Here is a 12,798-nt window from a genome sequence, read left to right as displayed (position 1 = left end):
GTTAAAACAGAACAGAAAACAAAATATTGCTTCCTGTTGTATTTTTATGAAGTACTCGTAGTACTTGACAATTACTTTGAATACAAACTCAGTTTTACTCATTTTAAAAATCTAACTTAAAAAAGAAACTAACACTTTTCATGTTAGTTGCTGAGAAACAATTCTACAAATACTTTAGACATATTTGAAGTCTAGATTTGAGATTCAAAACATCTTCCTAAAATTTTAGCAGTTGAGTGTTTAAGAAAGATATTTTAAATTCTTCACATTTTTGGATGCTTTTATAATTTATTCATTCTTGGTTATGAAAATTGATAGTGAATATCATGTAGAAAAGTATTTGCTAAGATCCTAACAAGAACAGCTTAGTTTCTCTGTAGGATTTAGTTCATTTTATCACCTGTTATCTTTAAAAAGGCAATGAGCCACGTAATATTTCTTTTTTTTCTGTTTTTTGAGACAGAATCTCTCTGTCCACCCAGGCTGGAGTGCAGTGGTGTGATCTCGACTCACTGCAACCTCTGCCTCCTGGGTTCGAGCAATTCCTCTGTCTTAGCCTCCCAAGTAGCTGGGACTACAGGCACGTGCCACCACTTCGAGCTAATTTTTGTATTTTTAGTAGTTACGGGGTTTCACCATGTTGGCCAGGCTGGTCTCAAACTCCCAACCTCAAGTGATCCACCCACCTTGGCCTCCCAAAGTATTGGGATTACAGGCATGAGCCATTGCACCTGGCCACCATGTCATAATTCTGTAAAGTTTTTGTTGGTCTAATTTTTACCTTATAACAGAATGTATTCCCCCATAAAGTTTTCAGATTTCAAACTTGATGAGAACATTATTTCTTGTTTTTATTTTTATCTTTAAGCTTATCTTTTTGTTATCTAATATGTAGCTGAGTTCTGTTGAAATATTTTGTAGAATTTTGTAACAAATTTGAGGGTGTGTAATCTTTGGGCTGAATAGTAGAGTAATCACAGATTGATACATCCTTATTATTGCAAGTATAATCATATTCACCTAAGTGTCGTGCCTTAGGATTTAACCACAGAATAGATTCTTAGAAATTTTATCTTTTCAAAGCAAAATTTAAAATAGTCACTTTTTCAACAAATGATGCCAGTATAACTGTATGTCCACATGCAAAAGAATGAATTTGGACCCTTCTATTACACCATGTATAAAAAATTAACTCAAAATTGATCATAGATGTAAGTGTAACAGCTAAAACTGTAAAACTCATAGGAAAAAACATGGGGGTAAATCTTTGTGACCCTTGGCTTTGGCAGCGTTTCTTAGATACAGCACCAAAAAGCACAACAAAAAATAGATGAGACTTCATCACAATTAAATATGTTTGTATTTCAAAGGATAATACAAAGAAAGTAAAAAGACAACCAAGAGAATGGGGGAAATTTTTCAATAGTTACCCTTGCATATCCTAAGATCTTTTTATTCCTATTTTTTCAGCTGTGACTAATTTCTAATTTAAATGTTGTTTCAGTGCTGCTGTGGTATGTTTGGGTTCCTTGTACAAGAAGTTGGGTAGAATACTGGGTAACACCTTTACTGATACAGTGGGGAATATTCTTAAAGCTATGAAGAGTGCTGAGGTAAGTAATTACAAGTTCAGCCAAAGAATGAAAAGACAGCATTTTATTGGTTTATGCTTTCCTGAGCAAATCAAAGAGCTTTACATATGACAAGCATATGTAGATATGAATATAAATATACCCATAAATTAATATTTCTAGGTGATGCACAATATGTACTCTGTATATTGAATCCCAGTTAGAAAAATAGTAATGCAGTAGAATTTCATGTATTCGTATAAATCCAAGCGGGCAAAAACCAACATATTCCACTTATAGTCCCATCCCTGCTCTCTCCTCTTACTCCACCTTTTCTATTTGATAGTACTTACTGGTGCCAGTGCAACTGCTTGTCACCAGGGACTACATAGTTGATAAACATTGTATACCTTATGGATAGATGAGTTACTGTACTAGCATCAGAAGGTAGTAAGGAATATAATCTGAGGGGAAAGAGTGTAGAGGATGTGTGACCAGATCCAGATGACCTTTTAATTGCCAAGGGAGTATATTTTCAACTGTATCCTCATTGAAATGTTTGTGTCACTTACTCCTCTGGAACACCCTTTGTTTTTGAGACTGTCTCTTCATTTGACTTTAAGATACTATGATACTGTAATCTCTTGCCAGCTGTGGTTTTACTGGTTTTGAAATGAAAGCATTTATATGTTTGTTTAGCAAAAGGTTTAAATCCGTGGTACCTAATATGTAAGGACAACTTAGCACCTTTAAATATAAAAACATGGACATGGTAGTTCGCACCTGTAATCTCAGCTACTTGAGAGGCTGAGACGGGAGGATCACTTAAAGCCAGGAGTTTGAGACCACCTGGGCAACGCTGGAAGACCCTGTCTCTACAAAAACATAAATTAGTTGGGGTATGGTGGTGAACACCTGTAGTTCTAGCCCCTTGGAAGACTGAGGCAAGAGGATCACTTGAGCCCAGGAGTTCAAGGCTGTAGTGAGCTTTGGTCATGCCACTGGACTCCATCCTGGGTGACAGAGCAAGACCCTGTCCCTTTTTTTGTTTTTTTTTTTTTGAGATGTGGAGTCTAGCTGTGTCGCCCAGGCTTGAGTGCAATGGCGCGATCTCAGCTCACTACAGCCTCTGCCTCCTGGGCTCCAGCAATTCTCCTGCCTCGGCCTCCCGAGTAGCTGGGATTACAGGCGCATGCCACCATGCCCAGCTAATTTTTTGTATTTTTAGTAGAGACGGGGTTTCACCATGTTCACCAGGCTATTCTTGAACTCCTGACCTCAAATGATCCAGCTGCCTCGGCCTCCCAAAGTGCTAGGATTACAGGCATGAGCCACCATGCCTGGCCCAAGACCATGTCTCTTAAAAAATATTTATTTTAAAAAAAAAATCTAAAAACATCACACTGGTTACTCTTGTTACTTTATTTACAAAAATAATCTAGAGAACAGCCCTGAAGTAATTTATAGAAATGTTGGACAGTCACACACACATTTTTAAAAAATATAACAAGGCAAAACATGGGAAAATTCCAATAAAAAATAGGTTAAATTTTAAGAAGATGTAGCTGATTCAAGAACTTTAAGAAGTGAAGACTCTAACATAAAACTGATGAGAAAATTTGCTCATCAGATCACTTCTCAGCAATAGTTTCCCAAAAGATTGAAGAAAATGATTAAGGAGAACAGATTTTTTTAACACCTGTAAGTCTGGTTTTACTTAAAAGCAGATATCTGTAAGAAATTTTATTTACTGAGATACAGTCATTTTAAACTTTCTTCCTCCTCATTCCACTGGTTAACTTATAACACTTTTTAGGCCCCTTGGTTAATAGAGGATAACTCTATAGTTATGAAAATACTCAGGTAAGTATTTTGTTGCTCCCCTATTTTTTAAATTTTTTAAACTAACATCCTTGAGCCATATTCCTTACTTTTGATCTTTGATTTAGTTGATCAGGTATCACAACATTTCAGAGATGTCCACACTCACCAGTGATACACAACATTTGGAACTGGAATAAAAGAAAAGCTCTAAAGTTGCTCGTTAGCATTATTTTATTATGTTCACCTATGACTTTTAAGTGCCTTTAAACAAAGATAAATTAACAATATTACTATGAAATGATTCTTGATGCTGATCTTTGTCTTCCTCCAACTCCAACTTATCTACCTTCAGTGGCCCAACTTCCTGGGATATAGATATGATTTGAGGCATTTAGTAAAACATTAATAAAATAAGCAGCTACTATTTCTTTTTCTTTCTTTTTTTTTTTTTTAAAGACAGGGTCTGGCTCTGTCACCCAGGCTGGAATTCAGTGGTGCAGTATGTACTCACTGCATCCTCTGCCTCCGACTATACCCTCTGCCTCCCACTGCACCCTCTGCTTGCCAGGCTCAAGCCACCCTCCCACCTCAGCCTCTCGAGTAGCTGAGACTAGAGGTGTGCACTACCACGCTCCCACCTCAGTCTCCTGAGTAGCTGGTACTAGAGATGTGCACTAACACGCCTGGCTAAAATTTGTATTTTTTGTAGAGTTAAGGTTTCACCATGTCGCCCAGGCTGGTCTGGAAGTCCTGAGCTCAAGCAGTCAGCCCACCTTGGCCTCCCAAAGTGCTGAGATTACAGGTGTGAGCCACCGCGCCCAGCCAAGCAGCTACTATTTGTTGACTGTTAACTGTGTGCCAGGCACTGTGGTGAATGTTTACCCATGAGGTTCATCTTATCCTCATTTTATAGATGAGGAAATAAGTAAGAACAATTTAAAGTCACAGAGTTACTGCGGGTCACAGAGAAGTTCAAACCCAGGTTTTTTCAGTTCTAAAGCCAAGACTTTTAAACTGTGAGTTAAGCTATTCCAACCAATAAATAATAACAAAGTATAGCTACCAAATCTATTAAACATTTGTTGTATGTCTGGGCTTGTTGTAAGCACTTTGTGTGTATGACTCATTTATTCCTTACAACAGCCCATGAGGGATACTATTACCTCTGTTTTTTAGATGAAGGAACAGATTTGCCCAAGGTCCTATCTAGTAAATGGCAGACCGTGCATTTTTAATAGATTAGCTTAGACTATAGCAACTGTTTATTGAATGCTTAATGGCATGCAAGCTTTGTGCTAGGCACTTTTCATGTAATTTTGTTTAATCTTCACATCAACCCTGTGAAATTTGTATCATGTTGAAATTCAGTATATACAAGTAACTTTTCAAATAATATTTCATAAAATAGTAATTTGTTTCTTGATGTCAGGATGGGTTGGTTAGTATGTACAGAAGTCTGGGTATTTCTTCAGTGTGAGAGACAGATATCAATGTTTAATCCTGTTCTTTGCAGTTTAATTATTTTTCCTATTTAATTTTTTTTCTTTTTGGTAGTCTCAAGGCCGATATGAGATTATGCTAAGTCTGCAAAATATATTGAATGGACTAGGAGCTGCCGCTGCACCTTGTCACAGAGATGTTTATAAAGCTGCTAGATCCTGCTTAACAGATAGATCCATGGCTGTTCGTTGTGCTGCTGCAAAGGTAAAATGATCTAATAAGCAGACTTTAAAAATTAATATAAAGAAAAGTAAATCAGATTATTTGTGAAAGCATTAGTAAAAGCTACATGATCTTGGTAGTCAGCTAGGACTATCTCATTTTAACATGAGAAAACTGAGGCCGAGTTATATGAATTTCCCAAGGTTCAAAGAGTTAGCAACACATTGTCAGAGGGTAGGAAGTTCAGGTTTCCAGAATCTTAAGTATTCATTCTGCTCTACTATGTTTTCTCCCTAATTGTGTAAATCAAAATTTACATGTGAGGTTTATGTTGTTTCAAAGTGATTTTTTGTTTTATTTTTAATTTGTAGCTTCTTAACATAGTTGGTAAGAGAATACAGTAAATTTTTTTTTTTTTTTTTTTTTTTGTGAGACTCTGTCGCCCAGGCTGGAGTGCAGTGGCGCGATCTCGGCTCACTGTAAGCTCTGCCTCCCGGGTTCACGCTATTCTCCTGCCTCAGCCTCCCGAGTAGCCGGGACTAAAGGTGCCTGCCACCACGCCCGGCTAATTTTTTTTTTGTATTTTTAGTAGAGACGGGGTTTCACCGTGTTAGCCAGGATGGTCTCTATCTCCTGACCTCGTGATCTGCCCGCCTCTGCCTCCCAAAGTGCTGGGGTTACAGGTGTGAGCCACCGTGCCCAGAGTTTTTTTAATGTTGGAATTATTTTCCCAGTTGTTCATAGCCAATAGATTTGATTCTAAAGGCATTTTTCATAACCTGTGGAGTTAGAAATGGGTTCTCCTCCCACCTTTTGTAGGTTCATTCTCTTCTATAATATAATCTTTATGACTTTTAATAAGTATCCATTTATTATTCCTGTAATCATAATAGATACTTTGAATTTGTATATTATTTGTTAGACCCTGATAGTTTCTGCAACTTACATAGCTCTGAACCTGACATATGTATTTTATTTTTCATTAATTTTTCTTTGTCCAATTGAATAGTGTCTCCTTGAACTTCAGAATGAAGCCATCTTTATGTGGAGTACGGACCTGGACAGTGTGGCCACACTGTGTTTTAAGTCCTTTGAAGGTTCCAATTATGATGTGCGGATTTCTGTTTCAAAGTTACTAGGCACAATATTAGCTAAAGCTATAATTTCTAAACATCCAGGAACAGGTAAATACATGTAATTATTTTCAAAGTATCTTCTGTAATTTTTTCCCCAGTTGATATAAACAAATATGTATAGTGTTATTGCTACCCATTATAAATCAATTTCAGGCCAGGCATGGTGGCTCACTCCTGTAACCCCAGCACTTTGGGAGGCCAAGGCGGGTGGATCACCTGAGGTCACGAGTTTGAGACCAGTCTGGCCAACATAGTGAGACCTGTCTATACTAAAAATACAAAAATTAGCCGGGTGTGGTGGCACACGTCTGTAATCCCACCTACTTGGGATTACAAGAATCACTTGAATCCAGGAGGCAGAGGTTGTAGTGAGCTGAGATTGCGCCACTGCACTCCAGCCTGGACAACAAAGCGAGACTTCATCTCAAAAAAAAAAATCAATTTCAATTCATAAACATTGCTGTAGGTCCTGAGATTTCATTTGCAAACAATTCAGTAAAAATTTGAGGAAAATTTACAAGAACTCTTGAAGTGTGGTGTACTTTATGCAATCATTGTCTTCGTTTTACATTACGGCTTTTTTGTGTGTGTGACAGGGTCTGCTGTCACCCAGTCTGGAGAGCAGTGGTGCCATCTCAGCTCACTGAAACTTCTGCCTCCTGGTCTCAAGTGATCCTCCCACCTCATCCTCCTGAGTAGGCGGGACCACAGGCTCGCACTGCCATCCCTGGCTAATTTTTTATACTTTTTGTAGAGATGGGATTTCACTGTGTTAGCTATGCTGGTCTCGAACTCCTGAGCTCGGGTGATCTGCCTTCCTCGGCCTCCCAAAGTGCTGGGATTACAGGCATGAGCCACCACCCCCCAGCCATGGCCTTATTTTTATTTTTTATTTTTTTTTTAAGTAATTGTGAAGTGTTACCCAATAAACGATATGATCTAAATACTGAATTTTCTTTTTTTTAAAGCAGCATTCATCTGACTACATATATTTGGCTTGCCATTTTTTAGATTGGTACAACGGAGCATATAATGTAGATAATTCTAGATACTTGAAGTTTATTGTATTTGGACAGTTTTGCTTTGTCTTAGTGATTTCGTTGTTGTTGTTTTTGGAAACAGGGTCTCACTCTGCCACCCAGGATGGAGCAGTAGTGCAGTCACAGCTTACTACTTTCTCCGCCCCAACCCCAGAATTAGCCATTTCTCTAAGGAGTTCTGCTTTTGAATCTTTTGAATAGTCAAATAGAATAGATGTTGAGTGTGAAAGAGAAGTCCAGGGTGACTTTATGAATTTTGGGCTGAAGACCTGGAAGTACAGAGTTGTCATCAACTGATATGAGCAAGTGTGCAAGTAGAGCAGGATGTGTATGCGTCAGAGAGGAGGATCAAGCACTGAGTTTAAAACAATTTGGAACATTAAATAGACATCGAAATAGAGATATCAAATAGACAGCTGGATATGAGAGTCTGGTGTCTGGGAGAGAAGACTGGACATCAAATTCATAAATTTTAGGAATAAATAAATTTATTTTAGGAATAAATTAATAGTGATTATTCAGGAATCTCTAATATAGAGATGGAATTTAAGCTATGAGATTGGATAAGATCACAAGACAGTGAGTATACATAGAGAAGAGCAGACCAGGTACTAGGTCATGAGTTTTCTCTCGGAGAACACAAGGAACCATTGAAGAAGACAAAACAGAAATTTCCAGTGAGAAGGCAGGAAAGAAAACCAAGAGAGCATGTCTTGTGGTCTTATCCAATCTCAGGCCATCTTAAAGTATTGCCAGATACATTGCATCATAATTATAAATGATAATTTTACAGTGGAAAAATGTGGCAGACTTATATTGTTAGCATGTTCAAAGCTAGTATCATCTATGTAGGGACAGACTGACACCACACCTGGCAGTGCTTTTTGATGTTGTGCATTGAACAGGATATAACATCACTTACGTGGTTCTCTGTCAAAAATTTGGAGGAAATACCGGACAAACTCATATCAAGGGCCATTCTATAAAACAACTGGCCATAAGTGTATTCTTCAGAAGTGAGAAAGTAATGAGGAAAATGTGATGAGTCCAGGTAGATGCAGTCATGCATAGCTTAATAATAGGGACACATTCTGAGAAATGCATCATGAAGTGATTTTGTCATTGTAGGGACATCATAGAGTGAACTTACACAAATCTACATGGTATAGCCTACTGCACACTAGGCTATATGTTATAGACTATTGCTGTTAGACTACACACCTCTACAGCATGTTACTATACTGAATACTGAGAAAACTGTAATACAATGGTATTTGTGTATCTAAACATGTCTAAATATAGAAAAGGAACAGTATAAATATGGTATAAAAGATAAGAAATGGTACATACCTATACGGCCCTGACCATGACTGGAACTTACAGGACTGGAAGTTGTTCTGGGTGAATCAGTGAGTGGCGAGTGAATGTGAAAGCCTAGGATATTACTGTATACTACTGTAGATGTTACAAACACCGTACACTTAGGCTATGCTAAATTTAAAAAATGTGTATTTTTCTTTAATAATAAATTAGCCTTTGTTTACTATAAGTTTTTTACTTTATAAACTTTTTAATTTTTAAAATTTTTGATTCCTTTGAATATTTTTATAATAACATTTAGGGGCCGGGTGCAGTGGCTCATGCTTGTAATCCCAGCACTTTGGGAGGCCAAGGTGGGTGGATTGCTTGAAGTCAGGAGTTCAAGACCAGCCTGGCCAAGATGGGGAAACCCCATCTGTCTACTAAAAATGCAAAAATTAGCAGGACGTGGTGGCATGTGCCTGTAGTTCCAGCTGCTTGGGAGGCTGAGGCATGAGAATCACTTGAACCCTTTAACATGGGAGGCAGAGGTTTCAGTGAGTTGAGATCCTGCCACTGCTCTAGAAATAATAGTAACATTTAGCTTAAAACATAGATACATTGTACAGCTATACAAAAATATTTTCTTTATATCCTTCTATCCTTGTTCTATAAGCTTTTTTCTATTAAAAAATTTTTTTTTTTAACTTTTAAAGACACACATTAGCCCAGGCCTACACAGAGTCAGAACCATCAATCTCACTGTCTTTCACCTTAATATCTTGTCCCACTGGATGGTCTTCAAGGGCAGTGACACGCATGGAGCTGTTATCTCCTGTAATAGCGATGCCTTCTTCTGGAATACTTCCTAAAGGGCCTACCTGAAGCTGTTTTGCAGTTAACTTTTTATAAATAGAGTATACTTTAAAATAACAGTAAAAAGTATAATAAATACATAAACCAGTAACAGTTGTTTATTATCAAGTATTACATACTTTACAAATTACATAATTTCATGACTGGCAGTGTAGTAGGGTTGTTTACATGAACATCACCACAGACACGTGAATAATGTGTTGGAATGTCACGAGGCAATAGGAATTTTTCAGCTCCATTATAATCTTACAGGACCACCGTCATATATGTGATCTCTGTCATTGAACAAAATGTCCTTATGTGGTACGTGACTGTATATGAAAGTTTATTATACTATTCTTATAGCTTTTTCCTAATTTTGAGTTTTTCTAATAAAAAGTTTAAAATATATATTTATGTATATCCAGATTCCATTCACTCCACTTCACTTTAACCACCTTGATCCAAGTCACTATCATCTCTTGCTTACATTAATAAATCACTCCTAATGGTTTTCCCTGCTTCTATCTTTACCCCCCTCTACAATCTTCTCTCAACACAGCAGCAGCATGACATATTATATCACTCGTCTGCTCACGGTCCTCCACTGGCACCTCATTTCAGTCACAGCCTTATTATAATGACCTACAAGGTCCTATATCTTCTGCCCTCTCTCCATCCTTACACTCTGACCTGTATCCTACCTACCCCCTCCATTGCTCCATCCACATTGCTCTGTGTAAACTCACCTGGCATCATATAAAGGCCTTTTTGTCATAGCCATTTCCTCTGCCTAGAACACTTTTTCTCCAGATACCCTCATGACTAATTTCTTCCCTACATTCAAACTGTGTTAAAATGTCACCGTTTCAATGAATCTTACCCCAATACCCTATTTAAAGTCACAAACTACACTTCACTCCACCCCCATATTCCTGACCTCATGTTGCTCTGTTTTCTGCATGGTTTTTAATCACTGTTTAATATACATAGTCATTTATTATGTTTATTGCTGTCTCTTCTTAGAATTTATGATCCACAGAGCATGGATTTTGCACTATTAATAATGTTTCTTCCCCAAATGCCAAGTTAGATTTTCATTTGTCTCAGATGGTTTTCTTTAGGCTAGGGAGGAGGTTTTTTTGTTCATAACTGTAACAAAAGTTTATTTCTGTACTCTTGTAGAGGGTCAGAGCTTGTGACCATTAATTTTCAAGGGAGAAATGGTTTCTTCTTTTTTTTAGGGAGATAATATTATCTAGTCACAGGGAGAAACCCAGCTGTGTCAAACTGGTCAATCTTAAACATTCCTGCCTTAATTAATCTCTTAGTTATTGTAGCCTAAGAGCCAACTGAGTAGTTTTAATGAATTTAGCTTTGATTTCTTCAGAGACTGAAGGAATAGCAAAAGTTTTATTGCCAATAGAGAATTTTTTAAAATAGGACATTTACATTATATAAATTTCTTTGAGAGTTGTACAGCATTTGGAAAAATAAAATTATGATTTTGGCATTTTCCATGTTTTAAAAGAATTTTCAAAGCATTGTACAGCATTTTCATTTGTGGAGGAGTAGGGCAGTCTTATTTATGTTTTTCCCCTGTTTTAGAAGACAGCCTTTTAACTTCTTTGAGGAAAGGAAGCAATAGATCATGATCTTAGTCATAGTCTTTAAGATGTTTTTGACATGCACTTCAGGGTCCATTCTGATTTGACCTCTGACCCCTTGTGTGACTTTGTGTATTACTGTGTAGACTGTTCTGTAAATTTTGCATTTTGTTTGAATTTTTAGTTTATTTTTGTTTCTATTAACATGCTTTTTGCAAATCAAGAACTTGCATTAAAATTTAGTCTGTAAAATATGAATCACAGTTTTGTTCTTTGTCATAGCAGCCTCACGTCAAAGCATTCGCAGAGTATCTTTGGAGGAAGTTCTGGAATTACTAGGAACAGGGTTTCTACGTGGGAGTTCAGGATTCCTTCGAGCCAGTGGAGATATGCTGAAAGGAACCAGTTCAGTCAGTAGGGATGTTCGAGTTGGAGTTACTCAGGTTGGAATCACAAATCAGTATCTAAATCTAACTCTTACTGGCCTATAATGAAAGTTTTAGTATCTGACTCCACAGAAGTGGTACTATGCAAGGTCAACACTTATGCTCTCATATCTATGAATAGATATAAATGGTAAGGCAAAAACATTTTTTTTAAACTAGATTGCAAGTAAGAGAACCTTATTACCTATAATGTGTTTTGTGTTCCTAATAATGGAACATTTTAATTTTCTTTGAAACACAAACATTTTTTGTTTCTAGCTATTGTGCTTTTGTGTATCTTGTGGTTTAACATGTTTTCCATTGTATTTGTGTGTGCTCATACAGTTCAGATTTAAGCTATTAGGTACATAATTGTTTAGCATAGGTGAAATGACCATTTTATGTGGCTTTAACCCTCAAGGAATACAGCATGTAGTTTACTTCAGTGCTTAAATTTTTCGTCCTAAACAAATTTTAAGAGGTAAACTCCTGGAAGAGTTATCTTACAATAAAACAAAGATATATCTGCCTTCTTTCCTTGGATTATCTTTTTTTTCTAAACACCGTTATCATTCAAAGCAAACTTGTATTTTTGAAAAATTCACATATATTGTCATTGTTTTATACTGTATATAGTCTCCATGAAAACATGAGCTTCCCAGTATAATTGTAATTAAACTGTGTGTTTCTAAGGAACAGATAACTTAAAACTACTTTATATCTATGGAGTAAGACAAACCATTAATGTTCATGAAAATAAAGAACTAAATTTCCTTAGAGTTATAATGTTGGAGCATAGTTAATTCTTATAATGTGTTTGTATGTTTAAATTGAGATTTCTTGTTCAGAATGTTAAATCTCTCAGAGCCGTTGTTCACAGAAGCCACAGATACATTTTACATGTTAGCTGGATATGCTGACTATCCTGAAACTGTAGTCTGACCAAAATAAAACAGGGGGGTAACATAAATGAAGTCTTGATTGAAAGACTATGCACTTCAGGCCGGGCGCGGTGGCTCACGCCTGTAATCCCAGCACTTTGGGAGGCCGAGGCTGGTGGATCACGAAGTCAGGAGATCGAGACCATCCTGGGTAACACGGTGAAACCCCATCTCTACTAAAAATACAAAAAAAATTAGCCGGGCTTGGTGGCGGGCCCCTGTAGTCCCAGCTACTCGAGAGGTTGAGGCAGGAGAATGGTGTGAACCCAGGAGGCGGAGCTTGCAGTGAGCTGAGTTTGCGCCACTGCATTCCAGCCTGGGTGACAGAGCGAGACTCCGTCTCAAAAAAAAAAAAAAAAATGCACTTCAGTTCTGGCTTAAACAAAAACAAAATGTTGCGATGTTTATATATTTCAAGCGGCATAAATTAGGAAAGAA

The 12,798-nt window shown here is 37.2% G+C and overlaps 1 protein-coding gene across 22 annotated transcripts in view; it reads left to right on the top strand.

Moving 5' to 3' along the window:
* Positions 1–12,798, top strand: part of HEATR5A (HEAT repeat containing 5A) — a 141,898-nt gene that overhangs the window by 22,525 nt on the left and 106,575 nt on the right. For 13 of the 22 annotated variants that reach the window (XM_063715829.1, XM_063715819.1, XM_063715825.1 and 10 more), the window contains 4 exons: positions 1,505–1,613; positions 4,950–5,099; positions 6,067–6,241; positions 11,277–11,437. In XM_063715829.1, the coding sequence (XP_063571899.1) occupies positions 1,505–1,613; positions 4,950–5,099; positions 6,067–6,241; positions 11,277–11,437 (595 nt within the window). The remainder of the gene's footprint in view (positions 1–1,504; positions 1,614–4,949; positions 5,100–6,066; positions 6,242–11,276; positions 11,438–12,798) is intronic. The other 9 variants (XM_063715832.1, XM_024231711.3, XM_063715828.1 and 6 more) reach the window with 1 other exon arrangement.

Source organism: Pongo abelii, chromosome 15 (assembly GCF_028885655.2).
Source record: "Pongo abelii isolate AG06213 chromosome 15, NHGRI_mPonAbe1-v2.0_pri, whole genome shotgun sequence".
Lineage (NCBI taxonomy): Eukaryota > Metazoa > Chordata > Mammalia > Primates > Hominidae > Pongo > Pongo abelii.
The sequence above is the reverse complement of the archived record's forward strand: the minus strand, read 5'-3'. Positions and strand labels throughout refer to the sequence as shown.